The sequence below is a fragment of the Trichechus manatus genome, unplaced genomic scaffold (assembly GCF_000243295.1).
Source record: "Trichechus manatus latirostris isolate Lorelei unplaced genomic scaffold, TriManLat1.0 scaffold00041, whole genome shotgun sequence".
In the NCBI taxonomy this organism is placed as follows: domain Eukaryota; kingdom Metazoa; phylum Chordata; class Mammalia; order Sirenia; family Trichechidae; genus Trichechus; species Trichechus manatus.
In genome coordinates this window covers 1,440,867-1,461,055 of record NW_004443977.1, presented here as the reverse complement: position 1 = coordinate 1,461,055, position 20,189 = coordinate 1,440,867, and the positions used below count along the sequence as shown (strand labels likewise).

Here is a 20,189-nt window from a genome sequence, read left to right as displayed (position 1 = left end):
ATGTTTTAGGGTTTCAGGATTGTTGTATTCTCTGTTTGGCTTAGTTTTTTGGATCTCTGCTGTGGAGGGACGGCGTGGTGCTTCTGCCTAGAGTGCCATTTTGCTGGAACTCTCAGAAATCATACAATTTTTGTTGGATGAATAAATGAATACATTGAGCTTCAATTTAAAGGAAATAACATAACAAAGAAATACTTTACACCATTATTATACTTTCTGTTTTTAGGTTGCCCGAAGAATGAATTTAAAAATCAGCAACACATTTTGTGAGTTGCCTTTTCATAATACCTTAAATGTGGTCTCCAATGTGAAGATATTATGTTGAGAGTGGCACTGGGCATTGAGGAAGAAAGGGGTAAAGAAAGGAAGGGTTGATGGATGGTTACACTAGGATATGCATACTGAGTATGCTGCATGAGAGTGTCCAAATACATATTGTGCAGAGTGAAAACAGGTATCAAGTAATTCATAACAAAATGCTCATTTATATCAATCTACTAGATATTTCACATGCAAGAGGGCTGAGAGTGCTTGAATTAGATAGCAAACTGTCTCATTCCCTATTTCACTTTGCATATATAGACAAAGTATGAGGAAGCTCTTCTTACCTTGTGTATTCTCAAGTATGGGAATCTGGGAATAAAATACTGTAGTCTATTTAGTTTTAAAATAACTTCCACAAATGAATCATGGAGAATAATTATTTTACATTTCTCATATTGTTCTGACATATTTTTGTCACAGCAAGTTCAACAAAAAGGACTAAGTGGAATTCAAAAAGATCAGAAATTGCTTTGAACACTGGAAGCTACTCATTTCTGAATCACCAAAATTGGTCAAATAAACATTTATCAATCACCTTGCTGAATGTGAAATTTGAGTCTAACTTGCTGCTGCCTGTCTCTTAGCCAGTCATTACAAAGGACTATCAGGAAGCAATAAATTCTAAGGTGAGTCTAATCTGACTCTCTTTTGGTGAAAATGAGAAGAATTTTAGTTTGGTTTATTCTCACTAGACATGGAGAACAACTGTTCTCCTTTCAAACGATAAATACTATATGAGCATTATTTGCAGATGGCCAGTTAATCACTGTGTTCTTTTTCTTGATCTGGAGTAAAAACTCAATTATTTTAATATTTCCTTATAGCTCTTCATTTTACTTTTTGTCCTCTGGGTCTTTTACTAATATTCCAATAACTTTTCTTAGTAAAACCTTCATGTAAATTAAAGTCCATGTGTGATAAGATCCACCTAGTGATTTAATTTTAATTGAGTACTCATTTTCATTATAATACAATTCTTCATTATTAGTTAAATGCATAAGAAATTATGAGAATATTCTTCAAATCTTGACACCATAGTCAATAAAAATCTTTTAACTTTATTTCATTATCTAACTTACATTTACATTTAAGAGACTCAAAGTTCAAAGGACTAGATTTTTGTTGTTATTATTACCTTCTATTCATATTGATTCAATCCAATTGACAATAAAATGCTGAAACATAACAAAGAAGTTCTGGATTGTATCTGTGCTGTTTTAAGATTAGCAGTTAAGAGATATTTAAACTGAATTTATTAATCAAATGTTGTAAATCAATGCTTTTTCCTCCACTCAATGTTATTTATCAACCCAAACATACATAGCCTACTAAAGCTAAGGTGGGGAGGAACATTACCACGAGGGGCAGCAGAAACCTTCATAAGGTCAAAAACATGGGGCTATGCAAATGCTCAGATAACAGATTTTGAAAGGCAAAATAATTATCCAACGGAAAAAGAAAATTATATGTTACACTATACCCTAAAGAACTATTTCTCAAATTTGTTTATATAACCATAATCTAAATTGCAAACCAGTGTAGAAAAACATTTCAGAATCAGAGTAGAGTGTAATTTCCTATTCAACCAGTAGAGGAAAGATTTTAAGTATAGAGAGGACAAACTTCTGGAGAAAAGCAGTGAGAAGTGCAGATGCTTTAGGGAAAGATGAGACTTCACAGATTGCAGCCTCTCACTCCCCTCACTCTGCTCCCATCCATTTCAATCCATGCATAGCCCTATCCATTGCTGACTGTTTGAAATCATGCTGTGCTGAGGGAAAGAAGAGAAAGTACAAATGAGGTTGGGCTGGAGAGAGAGCAAGTTTGACCATTCCCTCCCATCCTCTCCCTGGTGAAATATAGATTTTACTTAATTTGTTTGTTCGAATAGTTTTGATTTTGGTTTTATACACTTGCTCAGTTGTCACGTATTAAAGGTCAAAAGCAGATGCCTTTGAAGACTGTCAGAAAAATAGGTTTTGCAGAGCCACTAGGTGTAATGACTCAGATGTGTCCACGTTCTTATCCTCATTCCTGCCCTCTCTTCTCTCCACAATCCAAATTCTACCTCTTGTTAGAAACCCAAGCTGATTATCTTGATACATTGACAAAACAAGCAATGAAGGACTTCTCCCCTCCAAAATCAAGGCTAAACAAAAATTAACACTTACACTTTACTGCCCTATATCCAAATACATGACTAATTTCTCCAATTAGATTATAAACCACAGCAGACAATGTCAAGGACAGAGATCCTGTCTTCTCTGTTCAACATGATATCACTAGCACATACCAGTGTCTGACACATAGCGGGTGACTGCGGAAACCATTTTTGCACCTTTCTTAATTCACACTTGCTCCATGAAGTTAACCTTTGGAGACATAACCACCAATCCACAAGGGAGAAGTGACATAAGTGACTGGTGACTTTGGGAAGTGGACTTGAGCAAGGCTGGCTCAGCTCTTCTTGACTCTTTTTTCAGAGAAACTTTTTCTAAGTTGTACATCTGGGTGAGGGAGCTGCAGTCTTGGGTGGATATGTTTGATAGAGGTGGGTGGCTGAGGATGATACAAGGAGCTTTTGTGGGTAGAGATTTAGGCCCTGTTCTCTAAACAGCTTTAACAGTAATAAAGTTGATATTTAGATCTCTATATGTTTGACTTCTATGTCTTATTTCTCAATTGATTCTAATTTACAGGTTGGGGAGAAGGGTTGTTTATTACCCTAAAATCCTACCAGTATTAGATACCTAGGAGCCCTGCTGGTGCAGTGGTTAAGAGCTATGGCTGCTCACCAAAAGGTTGGCAGTTCAAATCCACCAGCTGCTCCTCAGAAACCCTATGGAGCAGTTCTAATCTGCCCTATAGGGTTGCTATGAGTTGGAATCGACTCAACAGCAATGGTTTTTTTTTTTTTTTTTTTGAGTAGATACCTAGCAAATACTGGTTGAATGAATGACTATCAGGTGATAAAGATGCTGAATAATTCTACTTATGTTTCTCTAGAACATAACAAACGGGATTGCAAATCCTAATCCTGCTTTGCTCCCAGTCACTGTTTTAATGGATCCTCTGAGGCTCTGCTCACAAAGGTGAGGAGCCTTGGGCAATCAACAGCTACAAATCTAATTCCATGTGATTTCTTTCCTAGGAGACTGGGTAAGAGAATAAAGAACAACTGCTTCAATAGTATTTTCTCTTCTGTATTCCACCAGGTAGAGATGGTGGGTTAGGCATTCCTATTTTTAAAGCCATTACATAATAAGTAAGCTTTATTCACACTTCAGTGAAATTATTTCAGTCAGATAATCTACTGTCTAGCACAGTACTGCTAAATGATAAAATAATGAATTCAGCAGAAGAGGAAGTTACAAGGCATAAAAATGCAAGCATACACTATTCTACTCCACGCTCATCACCCTAATATTTATTTGAATAATGAAATGTATTAAGGATTAAGTAGCTGTGGTGGCATAGTGCTTAAGAGCTCAGCTGCTACTCAAAAGGTCGACAGTTCAAATCCACCTGCAGCTGCTTGGAAACTCTATGGGGCAGTTCTACTCTGTTCTATAGGGTCACTACGAGTTGGAATTGACTCATAGCAATGGGTATCAAGGATTTATTTTCATTTCATACTTAATATAATTTTTATTACTAAACATTTCAAATTCTTAATTTATGTGCCTTATTTTTGGTTGAACTGTTTTCTAAAATATAAATATCTAATTCAACATTTCACTAGTAGTGGTAAATTTTACAAATATTTCAAACCCAAAGATACTCAGTTCCTTGGAGTTTCAGTTTCTTTTTTGGCATCTTTTCCTACCATCTCTTGGACTTTCAAATCACATCTGGTCCTAAAGGCTAGATAATAAATTTACTTAAATAATTATTCTTCACATTAGAAATATTTTCACTTCACACAGTGTCTAAAATTAATAATTATTATTAGTAACTAATAATAGTGATCTATTTTCTTTGGGACATTGGTGGTTCAGTGGTAGAATTCTAGCCTTCCATCAGGGAGACCTGGATTCAACTCCCAGCCAGTATACCTTACATCAGTCTATCAGTGGTGGATTGTATGTGGCTATAATGATTAACTTCCCCAGGTGGCACAATCAGTTATGTGCTCAACTACTAACCAAAAGGTTGGCAGCTTGAACCCACCCAGAGGCACCTTGGAAGAAAGGCCTGGAGATCTGCTTCCAAAAGGTCTCAGCCTTAAAAATCCCATGGAGAGTGGGCAGCCCCATAAAACCAAATGGGACTAATGAGGCACAGCAGTCCAGGGACAAGGGCTAGAAGGCAGAAGGGGACAGGAAAGCTGGTGATAGGGAACCCAAGGTTGAGTAAGGACAGTGTTGATGTGTTGTGAGGGCAACATGTGTACTAACTGTTTAATGAGAAACTATTTTGTTCTATAAACCTTCATCTAAAGTGAGAATAGCAGCATGATTGGAAGAGCATAGTTGATGTCACTGAACTGTGCATGTAGAAATTTTTGAAATGGTGTATCTTTGGCTATGTATATTTTCACAAAAAAAAAAAAAAAAGGTCGAAAAGGGAGAGGGTTGACGTGGCACGGGGTTATTAACCAATGTCATAAAACAATATGTGTACTACTGTTTAATGAGAAACTATTTGTTCTGTAAACCTTCACCTGAAGTACAATTAAAAACAATAATAAAAATCCCATGGAGTGCAGTTTTACTCCACACACATAGAATCATCATGAGTTGGAATAAACTCAGTAGCAATTGGTTTGGTTTTTTAATTTGTTTGTTTTGTTTTTTATGATGCTGAACAGGTTTCAGCAGAGCTTCTAGACTAAGAGTATGGTTCATGTTACAGTATGCAAGATAAAACTAAAGAATGACTTGAGGCTGGGTGGTGACTATTGCCTACTAGGTACTTCTAGACTTTCCATACCTACTTGGTATCATATAGCTAATGTCTTCAGAAGAAGAGTCTAGAAGATGATTTTGCATCTTTATTCTTTGGTTTTTCTCATGAGCTTTTTCTTTTTCATTATTAATATCAATAATTATCTTATATGAACAGAAATCTCTCTCTCTTTGCCCCTTGGGAATAGAAACAAAACTGGATTCAGCATACATACTGGATCATTATCTTTTCTCCCTTTACTTTTTATCTAAAATGCTTGCTAAATTTTACTTTATGTCAGCTGTCAATTTTTTTTCATTCACTAACACAGTCTTCTATTTACAATACTATATTTTATATCAAATTCCCAAATATTTTATAACTAAAAATTAATCTATTTTTATCCTAGCCAAAAAAATCTGAAGCTATTACATTTTTATTATTATTTTTACATTATATATTGTTTATGTATAGTTCTGGTACATACTTGGTACTCAATAAATACTTGGAGAATTAATTTTGAAAACAGTAACTAAAGATAACATATATAATTTTCCTCAAGTTTTGAGGCCATACATTAAAGCACCTCCTGCTGTTGTTGTTTTTTAATTCTATGATAATCCCCGTCATGGATTCAACTGTGTCCTCCAAAAACATCTGTCAACTTCACTGGGTCATAATTCCCAGTATTGTATGATTGTGTAAACTGATGTGATTTCCTTATGTGTTGTAAGCTCTATTACTATGATGAGGTTATATGTGATCTCCTTATGTGTTGTAAATTCTATCACTGTGATGAGGTTATACTGATGAGGTTTACAAGATTGGGTAGTGTCTTAATTCAATCTCTTTTGAGATATAAAAGAGAGAAGCAAACAGAGACACAGGGGAACCTCATACCACCAAGAAAGCAGTGCCAGGAGCAGAGCGTGCCCTTTGGACCTGAGGTTCCTGCACAGAGAAGCTCTCAGACCAAGGGAAGATTGATGACATGGACCTTCCTGCAGGGCCAACAGAGAAAGGGTTCCCCTGGAGCTGATGCCCTGAATTTGGACTTGTAGCCTACTGGACTATGAAGAAATAAACTTCTCTTTGTTAAAGCCATCCACTAGTGGTACTTCTGTTAGAGCAGTGCTAGATGACTAACACAATCCTTATATTTGAAAAAGTGAAGCATTAAGTGATTTCTTAAGCATATCTTATAGGAGGAGACTGACCTGCCACTGTCTAATTTCTACTCTTTGACTTTAATGAGACCCTGTTAAAACATAATAGACATAAACCAGGTTGCTTATATAGTTATCTATGTGTGCTAACATCTACACAGAGTTGCACCAAAAAAATGAGTATTTAGATTTGAATAATAAATTTCTACTGTTCTGAAAAATGTATCTTACTTCAAATAAAATCATGAAGCTATGTTGGGAAAATATGATTTGGGAGCATATTGTCCTCACTGAGAACTCCATCCTGGTCCCCTCCTTTAGACAACATTAATAATAGTTAGCAAGTATGTCCTAGGTACTGTCTCTAAAGCCACTAAGAGATTTTCTTATCTAATCCTCACCAAAAAACAATGAAGTAGATGATATTCAGATATTCATCTTGCAGGTAAGCCAACTGAGCCCTAGAGAACTTAAGGTCATTCCACCAGTAAATGCAGAAGCAGTGGTTTGGGAACACAAGTAGTCTGACTCAGAACTCACAATCTTTCCCCATTCTACCATTACTTACCTTGGACACAACGTGTGCAATATTCCAACTTAAACCGAGTTAAATATTAGCCTTTTTTCTAAGCTTCCTTCTATTTTTACTTTCCTTTTTTTTTTTAAGTGGGGATGAGAATCCAGTCGTGAATTCTCCTTAAATTTATTTATAAGAACTTTAATTCAAAACTTGGCATAGATAAGACTCAATATGCCCGGGGGCATCAAGAATTACTTATCTATAAACTGTCAGAGCAAAATATCAAGTCATTAATCACACCTTATAATCTCAGGAGAACCAGTAATTTTTAACTATTCACACTGATTCCAGGTCATTGAATACTCAAGTTCTGAAGAATGTTAGGACCAATGGATGGTGTAGTAGACCCAAAGATGCACCTCTCTGTTCCCCTCCAGAAAGGACTTGCCGTCCAGCCTCAAGGAGTGAGGTCAGGGAATGATGTCCCGCTATCAACTCTCAGGGCCTGCCTCAGCTTCACGCCTTGGCCCATCCCTTCCTGGCGTAGCTCACACCTAGAGACTGGGCCAGGCAGGGATATAAAGGCCTAGCCATCTGGGCCCAATACAGGACACTGGTGGGCAAGATTTTCCTGTCAGGTTGACTGAGGTTTTATCAAACCTGTATCGCAGTTTACTTCTTCTCTGCCCAGTCCTGCTTCCTGAAACTTCCCTTCACACAACATGTTGATCCCCAATAAACATCTTGCTCCCCAAACATCATCTCAGTGTCTACTCCCAGAGAATCCAACTTATGACAGATGTGTATCCCAAATGAGTTTGGATAAGAATCCAAAAACCTCAAGAAATGAGGTTCTGCTATTTATGGGGGTCTTAATTCAATTAGAAACTACCAGATGCAAACAGAACACTGGAGGACACTTAAATAGTTTCCTTTCTTCAGGAACACCTATAATGTAAGAATTAGCCTAGACTCCAGGTACACTTGACACAGCAGCTGAAGGTTAGTCAAGGTCCTTAGCCAAAGCTAATGCTAGCCCCTCAAATTGCCCTGTATTCAAGAGTGAAGGCCACATGTGGCCATTCACTATATTTGGAACACTAAGCACCACTTTAGCAAGCAACTGCCTAATATAAAATTCACACACACACGGATTTCTCTATGCCTTCTAAAAATCTCGATTGACCTTGAGCCAATGTTTAAATTGCAATTAATAGCATTATCCCTATCTATTAAAAATTACATGTGTCTTCTTCCACCCACATAATTATGTCTGCAAAAGATGCAAACAAACTACCAAAAGGAAAAAAAAAAAAGGCCAAGGGTTTGTAGCCAATATGAATATCAAGCAAAATGTATTAAAGTTAGTTCGTACTCATAGTTCGACTTCTTTTAGCCCGGGAATAGATAGGCATTAAGAATCTGGGAGTCAGATTATGAAATAAGAAGTCAAAAATTTTTTGTTCCTTGTTACTTTATACGATTCTGAAGATTAAAGATTGAAATTAGTAGTCTCCACAGCCATGGGAGCAGCAGTCAAGAAATTTGCATGGGGCAAATCTGCTGTAAAGACCTCTTTAATGTGTTGAAAAGCAAAGATGTCACTTTGAGGGCTAAGGTGCACCTGACCCAAGCCATGGTATTTTTCAATCATCTCATATGCATGTGAAAGCTGGACAATTAATACGGAAGACCAAAGAAGAATTGATGCCTTTGAATTATGGTGTTGGTAAAGAATATTGAATACACCATGGACTTCCAGCAGAATGAACAAACCTGTCTTGGAAAAAGTACAGCCAGAACTCTCCTTAGAAGCAAGGATGGCGAGAATTCATTTCATGTACTTTGGACATGTTATCAGGAGGAACCAGTCCCTAGAGAAGGACATCATGCTTGGTAAAGCTGAGCGTCAGCGAAAAACAGGAAGACCCTCAACAAGATGGATTGACAGTAGCTACAACAACGAGCTCAAACATAGCAACAATTGTGAGGATGATGCAGGACTGGGCAGTGTTTCGTTCTATTTTATATAGGGTCACTAGGAGTCAGAACTGACTCTTACGGCACCTAACGGCAATGACAAAAACAGCCCAGGATTGCTAAATGTTACTTTTATCTGAAGACTTATAGGAAGAACATCCGTAAGATGTAGATTTTTCTACATGCTTTAATCTCTATACAAAACAAGGATTAAATGAGCTAAATCTGAATTTTCCTATATTTATATATACATAATTAGTCCATTTTTCAATCTTTTACTTTTCAATTTTAATACTTCTTTTTTAAAATTAAATTGAATTGAATTATAGAAACATCTATCTCTCCCCATTCTTACATTATTTTTAAAAATGGGCATTTTAAACTGACTTTAATAAATTGGACAATCATTGGATATTTTGCTTTCTAGTATTTGTAAAATCTAGAATTATTTCACAAATTTTAAGTAATCTGATGAAAATACATTTTTGTGAGAAGGTTTTGCATACAAATAGAAATTCCAATAATTTCGTAATTGTTATTTATTGATTTGTCTGCTGTGGACATTGATGTTGTTTTGTCCTATCATAAAGTATTTTATTTTTTCTTTTAATATCATTACAAAAATATGGTACTGCAAGTAGATCCGGTATTGTTCCCAAACACCTCATCTATTTAGGGCTTTTTGTTTTTCTTAAAAATTAAAATTTATTGTGTACTTACATTTATAAGTCTATTTTCATTTCTAGTAAGATGATTGATTAGCTTTATGGAACCACAAATAAATGACCAGAATTTTCCACTCTAATACTCTCAGTCTGAGATCAAGTTTAAAAGGGTAGATTTTTCAAAGCATTTTCCAGGCTAAGAACAATGCAACAACTGCTAATAGGTGTCACACAGCTAATTTCCCCTTCAAGAAAGCTTTGAAAATATGTCCTTGGTGCTATACTAAACTGACTTAGAGGGCTTAGACTTAGAGATTCACAGTTAAAATTCAAACGTAGTTTATAATTTAATTTATAAAAGTATTTGAAACAGCCTAGTATTTATTGTTGTTAGGCTTTCCCTTTGTGTTTAGTATCATGTTCTTAAAAGTCGTTGGCTCATTGTTTATCATTCCCCATCCCAGCGTCATTCTGTGCTAACTTAGAGGGTATTGATACTTCACTGTGAGCCTGTTTTCTTTGGATCCTTTATTTCAAGACACTGAAAACAAGTCAAAATGAGACTTCTCTTGCAGTCTAAAATGGATTACAGTGAACACCTAACACATTAGACTTTTGCATACTTGGATCTTACAGGACTAGAAGAGAAAAGAAAACAAAATTCAAAATTGAACTTGTTTTGTTACAAATACATGACAATATTTTGTTGAGGTGGAAGAAATATGTAAACTCTAAGCAAGATTTGCCCCCAGATATCCTATTTGTAGAATTATTAGCTGTCTTATAAAACATGAATCCTTGTGAATTATTTGATTTTAGGAGCCTGTTCTCAAAATGCAACAGAAAAAAAAGGAGTCGGAATCAACTTGATAGCAACAGATTTTTTTTTTTATCGTGATAAAGTGCAACGCATAAATGGGCCTTTGAGTAAACAATAAAATTGCAGTAGGAGACACAATCTAGAACATTCTGAAGCTAGGACCAATGGTTGGCATCAGGTTTACATGCAAAACAACAAAATGTTGAATTAAAAATATCTGTCTGGTGTTTGAGGCCGAATTAAAATTCTAATCACATTTGCTATTTCACTTTGTGTACAAAACAAACATCCATGTGTCCTTATGTTTGCTGCAGCATTTACATCTGCCAAATGGGAAGAACAGCATTATTACTTCTCCTAGGGGGGAGAATTCACCAGTAAAATGTTCTAGGTGTAAAGCCTCAAGCTAATTTAGCAATAAATTCCATAAAAGATTTGAATATAAAAAAATTACAGCTGTATACCACGCCCTCCACCAGACTGAGTCCAATACAGCTAGATGGTACCCGGCTACCATCACAGACTGCTCTGACTAGGATCACAATAGAGGACCCTGGACAGAGATGGAAAAGGATGGACAGAGCTGGAAAAGGATGTAAACAAAATTCTAACTCACACACAAAAAAAAACCAGATTTACCAGCCAGACAGATTGGAGAAACCCCGAGATTATGGTCCCCGGACACCCTTTTAGCTCAGAGGTGAAGTCACTCCCAAAGTTCGCCGTTCAGCCAGCGATTGGACAGCCTCATAAAACAAAATGGGACTAACAAGGCACGACAGTCCAGGGACAAGGACTAGAAGGCAGGAGGGAACAAGAAAGCTGGTGATAGGTTGAGAAGGGACAGTGTTGACATGTCATGAGGTTGTTAACCATTGTCATAGGGCAATATGTGTACTGTTTAATGAGAAACTATTTGTTTTGCAAACCTTCATCTAAGGTACAAAAAAAAAAAGAAAAAAGAATTATCTATGTGAGATCAAAGTGACAACAGCAACTCAAAAGGTTTGATGGGACGCCTAGGAGGCAGTGTGTTGAAGATAATGGTGATGGAATAATGTGGAAAAGGATAGTGAGAATCACAGCACAACTGGAAGAATGTAATCGATGTCAATGAATTGTACATGTAGAAACTTTTGAAATGGTGTAATTTTGGCTATGTATATTTTCACCAAAAAAAAAGGTCCTCCAAGGTTGAGCAGAGAGAGTGTTGACACGTCGTGGGGTTGTTAACCAATGTCGTAAAACAATATCTGTACTGACTATTTAATGAGAAACTATTTGTTCTGTAAACCTTCATCTAAAGTACAATAAAAATATATATATATATAAGGAAAAAAAATTACAGCTGTAATAATCCCCTTAAGCTAGTAGTGGAAATGAAAATGATTTACTCTGGGAATCTGACTGTATTGCTCTTGAATCATTTATCTATGTAAATTATTTGTAAATCAGAAGAAATGTTTATTTTTATTTTCATCATGGCCTAAAGCTCTGTAACATATTTGATTTCCAGCCTACCGGGTGCTTCTTAGCTATTAGTTCACCCTAGTACTCATCCTCTAAAGAAATAAAATAAATCTGAACAAAGCTTTGAAAACTAGGAAGCTTAAAGCCAGACTTTTTTTCAGATAATGATTGTATAAATGACTTGGTGAAAAAGTTAAAATCTTGAAGTGCTTTTTATTGGTACATGAAATCTTGTTTTTCATTCTTGGAGTTATACTATCAAATTATGGATATTTAAAATTCAGAATTACAGCACAATTTGTTATGTCTTTAGAATACTTAATGAAACTTCCCTGTAGTTATATGCTGAACACTTCAGGATTTCAAAGTATTGTCACAGCAATAATCAGTTAAACCTTACAACATCCTAAGTTAATATTAAGTCATCAGCCTTTGGTTAAACATGAACCAATCTTGGAGGGAAAAAAAAAATCACAAGGTTAATTTACATAAATACTCTATATTCTGGACTTTCATAAACAAAAGAGTCTGATTTATGAGTAATATTTATTCCAGCTATTTGTCTCATTATAAATTAAATATAGCATTTAAAAATTTTTATAACAAAATATATCCATAAAGTGTAGGTTTATTAACAAGCACTTACTGAGTATCTGCTATGTGTGACAAATCGTTCTGAGTCTGAGAGAGAGCTACAGTCTAGTAAGCTCAGCATTACTGTATGGTAATAAATTAATATGATCTTAGAGGAAATTTGTTCAGTAAAATTCTTTAATGGTATAGCAACCCTGTTGATTCATTTGTAAGACCTTCACATTAGCCAATAATCTCCCTATGAAATTTAAAAGGTCAATGTATGGCATTTTGTGAATTAAAAAAGAAAAATAGTCTTGAAAATATTTCCATGAGTTGAACATTTCAGACCAGATGAAGAAAATCAGGTATAAGCTAGAGATCACTGGTGGTGAGGAGTTCAACGCCAAGTTTGACATTGTCCTATGCAGCTTTCTTCAATTCTCAGTCATTGTAACTTAAAAAAAAAAAAAAGTTGCCTGCAAGTCGATTCAGACTCATGGAGACCCCTAGGAAATTCTAGTCACGTCAAAGTCAGTCAGCCTTGCTAGAAAATTCCTCCCAAAGCCTTGAAGTGAGCTCTAGTGTGACCACTGTTTCTGAACATTGCTTAGGAGATACTGAAAACTCTCTACTATACTCTCTCTCTTTCGGTACAAGTCTGAAAGATGAAAAAAGTCTAATGAAGATGTGAGGGCAAAAGAATATTCTCCGTTTCCACAGTAGCAGGACCTAATTTCACCTCTAAACCACAGACAGCCTAGCTATGCCTGGGCAAATTGGGACTCAAGGTGCCATCAGATGGAGAGAGGAGCAAGAGTCCAAGACCAGGGCCAGTTCTTCAGGCACTTGCCCTGCCAGAATTCTTCTGATCCAGGGAAGAAACTAAAGGGAAGCAGTGAGGCTCCTAGGGTGCAAAATTTTAGGAAGCATACCACGACCCTAAGAGTAATTGTCTCCTTAAATACAGTACCCTAGGCGTTTCACTTGCTTCATCCTACCTTAGCTTTTTGAAGGGTTTTATGTCAAGAAGCTCAAAATCTCAAGGCAGTGTTAATGACCAACAGGTGAGTCTACACTTTAGAAAGGGAGGATATAAGGAGTGGAGAACATAAAAATGTTCAAAAGAGATGCCACTTCCCGATTAAAGAAACACTGTCCACCAAAAATGTGTAAAGCTGTCAATCATCCAAAAGAATTCTGCATCCATTTATTTGAGATTGGAACATAATCTATTATTTCAAAAATGTGGATTATTATGGATGAAATCTAACCTTAAAACGTATCCACACATAGTAAGCCTAAAACAGTAGTTATTTTTAAAGATGTGTGATGACCTTATCCACAACCCCACCTCCGGTACATACAAAGAGGCTCCACTGTAATAATGAATACTATTTCCTGTGAATGTCTTTAAAACTACTACAATATAACTAAATGATTCTAATACTGGGAGTTTTTATAGTTTCCAATTTCTAATCAAATGACAATAACTCCTCAAGTTTCAGCTATATAGATGCTGCTATGTTAGAATCCAAATATAAAATCTTATAAAATAAAAACCTTGCAAAGGGAATAATGACTCCTGGGACTCATTCCTATCTGAAGTACCAGAGATAAGGGCACTTGGACTGTTAGGTTCCTGATTTAATTGTAACACAGGTCACCATTTTTTAAAATGAGTAGATTAATATCAGAAGCAGTACTTACTGAATGTTTTCCTATTCATAGAGAACCTAACCTTTTCAATTTAATCTCTTTGATTTCCAAATTCATTTGGAAGTAAAAATAAAACTATTTAGTCTTGGTGACTTTCCAAGTCTTGTGAGCACAGAATTTTTAAACGTATAAGTTTCTTAAAGTCATAGACTATCCACTTATTACTCACTTGTCTCCACTTATTATTCTTCCTGAATAATCCCATGGTAGAGGACCCAGGTTTATTTGTTGAATGAACTAATAAATGAATGAATCAATGAAATAGGATATTATGGTGTACATTCTGACTTTTAGAACTGAATTCACCATAATGAAAAAAGATCATTTGTTTTATAGGCCTTGAGTCTAATTCAATATAAGGAATATCTTCCAAGAGATAGGTTTAATATAAGACAAAGGGAAGAGAATTATCACTATAAATATTTGAGAATTTTTATCAGATATTTTGTCATTGTAATAATTAATTTGTAGTCCATGAAAAACATAAAGAAACTCTGATCTAACCCTTCTTCTAAGTCTTTCTACTAAAATGTAAAGAACAGATATTTTAAAAGTATCTAATTTGTGCTTTTTAAGTATTTTATGTTTTCTAAGCATCAGTCATATGTGATGATCACCACAATCCTTTAAGTAAATCAAAAATCATTTCTACTCTACCAATAACAAAATTTAAGTTCAGAGAGGTGACTTGCCCAAGGTGACAGCATTAATAAATGCATAAAAAAAAACCAAACCCGTTGCCGTCGAATCATTTTCAACTCATAGCGACCCCATAGAACAGAGTACAACTGCCCCATAGAGTTTCCAAGGAGTGCCTGGTGGATTTGAACTGCCGACCTTTTGGTTAGCAGCCATAGCACTTACACTATGCCACCAAGGTTTCCAATAAATGCATAACTAAGGTTAGAATCCAGATCTTTTTATTCTTGATCCAGAGTATTGTCCACTATATAGTTACAATTGGCTGAGTGTAATAGTGAACACTGAGCAATTTCAATACTCATAGAAAAAGATTATGGTCTCTAAAACTTTCTATTTTATGGCTATTGATCATTTACATCCTTGATATCAACCTCTTCAAAAATATACACCTTGACATTCTTTCCTTTTCCCTTTCTATAAGTGAAATACAATCTTGTCTATCGTCAAGGCATGCACCATAAACATCATCCACAAGCAAATATGCAAGGAAGGGCCACATAAAAGTACGAGTGTGTCACTGCTATCGTCAAAGCCATGCTCCCCTCTCTGTCTGTTGCCACAGAGAGAGGAAGAGTGACCTCCAACTACTTTGAAAAAGTAACCTTGTTTACAGGACAATGCTTACAGATTGATCACAGGGTATCTTTCACAATCCATTTACTATATAACCAGTGGCATCACTAGAGTTGGGGTTACCCAGTGTGGTAACTCATGGTGTCACCCCTCCCATGCTAATTAACACAATACTGTAACTAAAATATCAGAAAATTTGACAAAATCAGTGATTATAAAAACACCGGCAGCAATGAAAATAGTACATGCCTGTAAGATGTACAGATGAAACCATGCGATTTGAAGTGTCATTGTAATTAGGTAATAATGACAGCTCCAACCAGAGTGCATTAGAAGGTTTAAAAAGTAAATTAGCACAGAGTTTTAGCCTTGTAGGTATATTGATACATGAAAGCTGGGCTTACGAAAAATTTTTTTGTGGTTATAACTAACTACAAAGATATTTTCATTAAAAAATAATAAATTTCTGCTGAAACACTGCACATAAATTTTATAGACATTCATTTTGGTGTCACTCTTTCTGACAGTGTCACCCAGTGCAATCCACTCCCTCTCCCCTGCACACCACCCTAGTGACTCCACTGCACATAACTAGCTATAATGCTACTGACCTTTAGTGAGTCAGTTCGCACATCCTTCACTGACGATTATATAACTATATCCTAATAATTTTAACTACTTTTTAAATACGATACTCTTCTTTAAAAAAGTAAAGTTGGATATATCTTTCTAAGAGAGTTGAGTTTTAAAAATGAAGGCAGGAAGGAAAGTAGGTAGAGGACTATTTCCGAATAAGTGAATAATAACACAAGACCCCTCAGACTGCTGTGTAGAGTTTAAATTCACTATGGTGAAGTTCAAGAACTTCCATTTTTCATGCCTGGAATGCCTCCAAAATTCTGGCCAGTAATGATTGAGAGTGAGTAATGGCTTTTACACCCTGCAGTGATGGCTTATTCCTCCTAGAAATTTGTCATTCTTAGCTATGAACTGTGGCAGACACTTAAAACAGATCTGCCACCATGAGCTGGAAGAACTGTTTTCACAGTAGTCCATCCACATAACTAGACCATTTTGTTGTGGTGGCTGTAGTAACTGGTGCTGGTGCTGTTGTTATACAGAACACTGATTATGATCTTGGAGACCTGGCTTCTAATCTCAGTCACATCTATGCAACCTTAAATAGTTACTTAATTTCTCTCTGGTGTCTGAGGAAGATATGCCTACTCCCTGCCTACTTCACAAGACTTTTGTGAAAAGAAAGCTATTTCAGTGACACAACTTTGAAGTCTTAGAAGACATATATAACCCTAGATAATACTATTTTCATTACTCTTTTTTATTCTCTTTGAGGTGATACATGACTAAATCAAAACCAAACCTGTTGCTGTCGAGTTGATTCCAACTTATAAATACCCCATGTGTTCTGGAGTAGAACTGCTCCATAGGGTTTTCTTGGCTGTAATCTTTACAGAAACAGATCACAAGGCCTTTCTTTCATGGCATCGCTGGGTGAGTCTGAACTAGCAACCTTTATTTTAGTAGCTAAGCATAAACCATTTGTACCACTCAAGGACTACCCAGAGGTATTACTAACACTAAACTTAATCCAACTATTCACCCTAATAGTTTATATCTAGCAGCTGTATCTTCGATGATAGTTTAGAAAATATTTCCTTTTGAGCTATTTTACTACAATTAAACCAAATTAAAAAAAAAAAAAAGTTGTTCCTGGGTTTTTTAATTTAAAATGGTATTTCTGACACTTCTGTTAGAATCTTCTCAGCGTGAACTGCTGAAATTGGTAACACACCACTAATGTTTATCTTGGGAGCTTAAGCTAGTTCTCTCTCTTTGTCTCTCTGTCTCTATCTCCCTTCCCCCTCCTCCTTCCATCTCTCTCTCTTTGTCTCCCTATCTCTCCCTCTCTTTTCCCTTCCTTTTACTCCCCATTCATTTCCCACTCATATCAGTGAAGGTCACAAGAATCTAGGGGCAGAACTAAAACAATTCCCAAGACCAACTCTTCAGACAAAGATTGGACTGGACTGTGGTACATAAAATGATACTCGTGAAGAGTGTGCTTCTTAGCTCAAGTAGCTACATGAGACTAAATGGGCAGCTTCTGTCCAGAGGTGAGATGAGAAGGCAGAGAAGGTTAGTTGCTGGTTGAACGGACACGGGAAATCAGGGGTGGAAAGGAAGAATGTGCTGTCACAGTATAGGGAGAGCAACTAGGGTCACATAACAATGTACATATAAATGTTTGTGTGAGAGACTAACTTGGATTGTAAACTTTCACTTAAACTACAACAATTAAAAAAAAAAAAAGAATCTAGGGATATTGATTAGCTCTGCAGGTGTCACTCAGGACTAAAATCCCATTGACCTGACCTGAGCAATCTAACCCATAGAAGGTACGGAAGCATATAGAGAATTTACAGTCAACCCAGTAAGCATACAAAGTGTAAACAGAATACTCAAAACTATTAGAACCTATTTTTACATCAACAGATAGAGGTTTTTTTTTTTTTTTTTTCTATTTCACTTCACTTTTTACAGCTCCTACTACTGAAGAGGCAGTATAATTAAAGCTACTGTGATTACTTAATCTTTATGTTCAGTAAAGATGATTTTCTTTGGCAAAGTTCCCATGAAGTAATTTCAGACTTCTCTGGTAATAAATGTCTTCATAAAGTTATAGAAAGGACAAGAGTTTCCAACTGGAATTTCATAATTCAGTGGTGGGGAAGGGGGTTAATTTTCCGTTCTTGAGTCTGCCCCTCAGTTATAGATAGACTTGGAAGAACTCAATTATCAGCTATTTGCCACAATGTCTTAATCTATAAAATGAAAATAATAAAGTTGGCCCTCTAAAAGAAAGACTAAGAGGGTGAAAGAAAAAGAAAAGGTAGTATCTGTAAAAAGAACCTGCAAATAGCAATACTATGTAGTTATATTTTCTTCCAAATAAAAAAAAAAGAAAAGACATTTCAAAAAGAAAATTTTCCAGAGAACCAATATGGAATAAGAGCTTAACACACTATATACCATGATGTGACTCACATGCATATAAGCAACTCCATGTTTTGAACCCAAACTATAACCAATAGTGTCTAGGCAAAGACAGAGCTCTGATAGCTTTAAACAATGTTTGTTTTCTAAAGAGTACACTTAAATTTTACATGCTTACAGGAATCATGAATCTTTCTTACGCTGGTTGAAAATTACTGCCATTTAAACTCAGAGCAGAAAAAAAAGAGCGTTTGCTCAATCAGCTGGTTCTTTAGTAAAGCAAATATTAATCATTTAGCACTCAGGGGCTGAGTTTAAATCTGTATTTGTTTGTAAGTGACACCTTTGCTACACTGCTAAACTACTACACCAATACGATTTTATAGGAAACAATTGAATATGGGAATATTACCTTGACAGAAAGAAGCCTGATGCCAGGTCTTGAAAATTTCCATTGATGGTGTGCAGTCACATTGGGAAAGCAAAACCCAGTCTTCAGTGTCTTCACCACTTTGCAAGCTGTCAAAATCCTCGTCATTTTGAAGATGTTGATTTTCGACTAAAATTAAATACAATACATATATTTAAGTGATTTTTTGTTATAAGATTTTTAACTAATGCGAAAGAAAGCTGGGGAGCAGTTGAGTGTTTAAGGCTGACTGCACAGTGGTCTTTGAATTTCCATTCATTCTGTCATTAAATATCTTTAGTCATAGCTCCTCCTTCTCTTTAGCCCCTCCTAAGGTAACATCTGGAGATGTTCCATGGATATGTAATACAAATTGCAACACATCAAATACTACCTTCTCCTGCTGAAATAATGCTAGTGTTGTAGAAAACCAGTCATCCATCAAAGGAACTGCTTATGTAGCTGATTAGAATGACCTAGAAACAGTGGACAAGCTTAGTAGCCACAAAACCTTAGTAGCTACAAAACCTTAGTAGCTATTAAAAGTAGCAACTTTGTAATAATGCTAAGGATCAAAGGCCTGTACTTGTGTTAGATACAATGCCTAATTTGCCTCAAAGGAGATTTTGGAATTTCCAAAGAAACCTAAAGTCTTGCCATTTTGTGCTTGGAAAAAGACATTGGAAACCACACATAGAATAAAGCTCATCAGAATAAACTTTTCTCCACAAATATCGAGTAAACCTATCTACATTGTTTTCTGGGTTCATATGTTACATGCTTACTCTATAGTGCTTTGTTCTTCATTCCAGATTGTAAAGAATCAGTAATACCAAGTAAAACACAACTGGAGCAAAGCAGCCTATTACATCCTACTTAGTCTCTTAATTGTGTAAGAAGTACAGGAACAATGGAAAACACTGACTTTAATATAAGAAATGTCACGTTTTCTTTAGATATTAAATGCTACATATCAAATTCTCTACATTTTAGCATTGGTGTTTTAATGTGAGTTGAAATTGATTCACTTTACCCTTCAATCACATGTTTCATCAGGTAGCCAGAGGGTCTCATTGGCTGGTGGAATCTCTCACTTAAGTCATGTGTCTATGTAGAACAGGAAGCTCTGCAGTATTACCCTTTGATACCCTTGCAAAGGAGACCTAGACATAAAGGTTCACTTCTAGGGCTACCCATAACAGAAACGGTGACATCAAATGACATAGAGATTGTAAACTTCTATGACCTATGAGAACCAGTGCTGTGTGGGAGTAGGGAGGGAGGAGGCTTTTTAAAAAGGCACAAAGCTTAAGCTGAATCTTCACCTGTCTTACTTAATGTATTCATGTATAAACATTTTCTAAGG

General features: G+C 35.9%; 1 protein-coding gene across 1 annotated transcript in view; it reads right to left on the bottom strand.

Annotated features, from left to right (window-relative positions):
• CPS1 (carbamoyl-phosphate synthase 1) overlaps positions 1-19,089 on the bottom strand; it is a 135,537-nt gene extending 116,448 nt beyond the window's left edge. Inside the window, exon 1 of the mRNA XM_004376281.2 lies at positions 18,827-19,089. Coding sequence (XP_004376338.1) covers positions 18,827-18,952 — 126 coding nt within the window. The 5' untranslated portion in view covers positions 18,953-19,089. The remainder of the gene's footprint in view (positions 1-18,826) is intronic.
• Between the last annotated feature and the right edge of the window lie 1,100 nt (positions 19,090-20,189).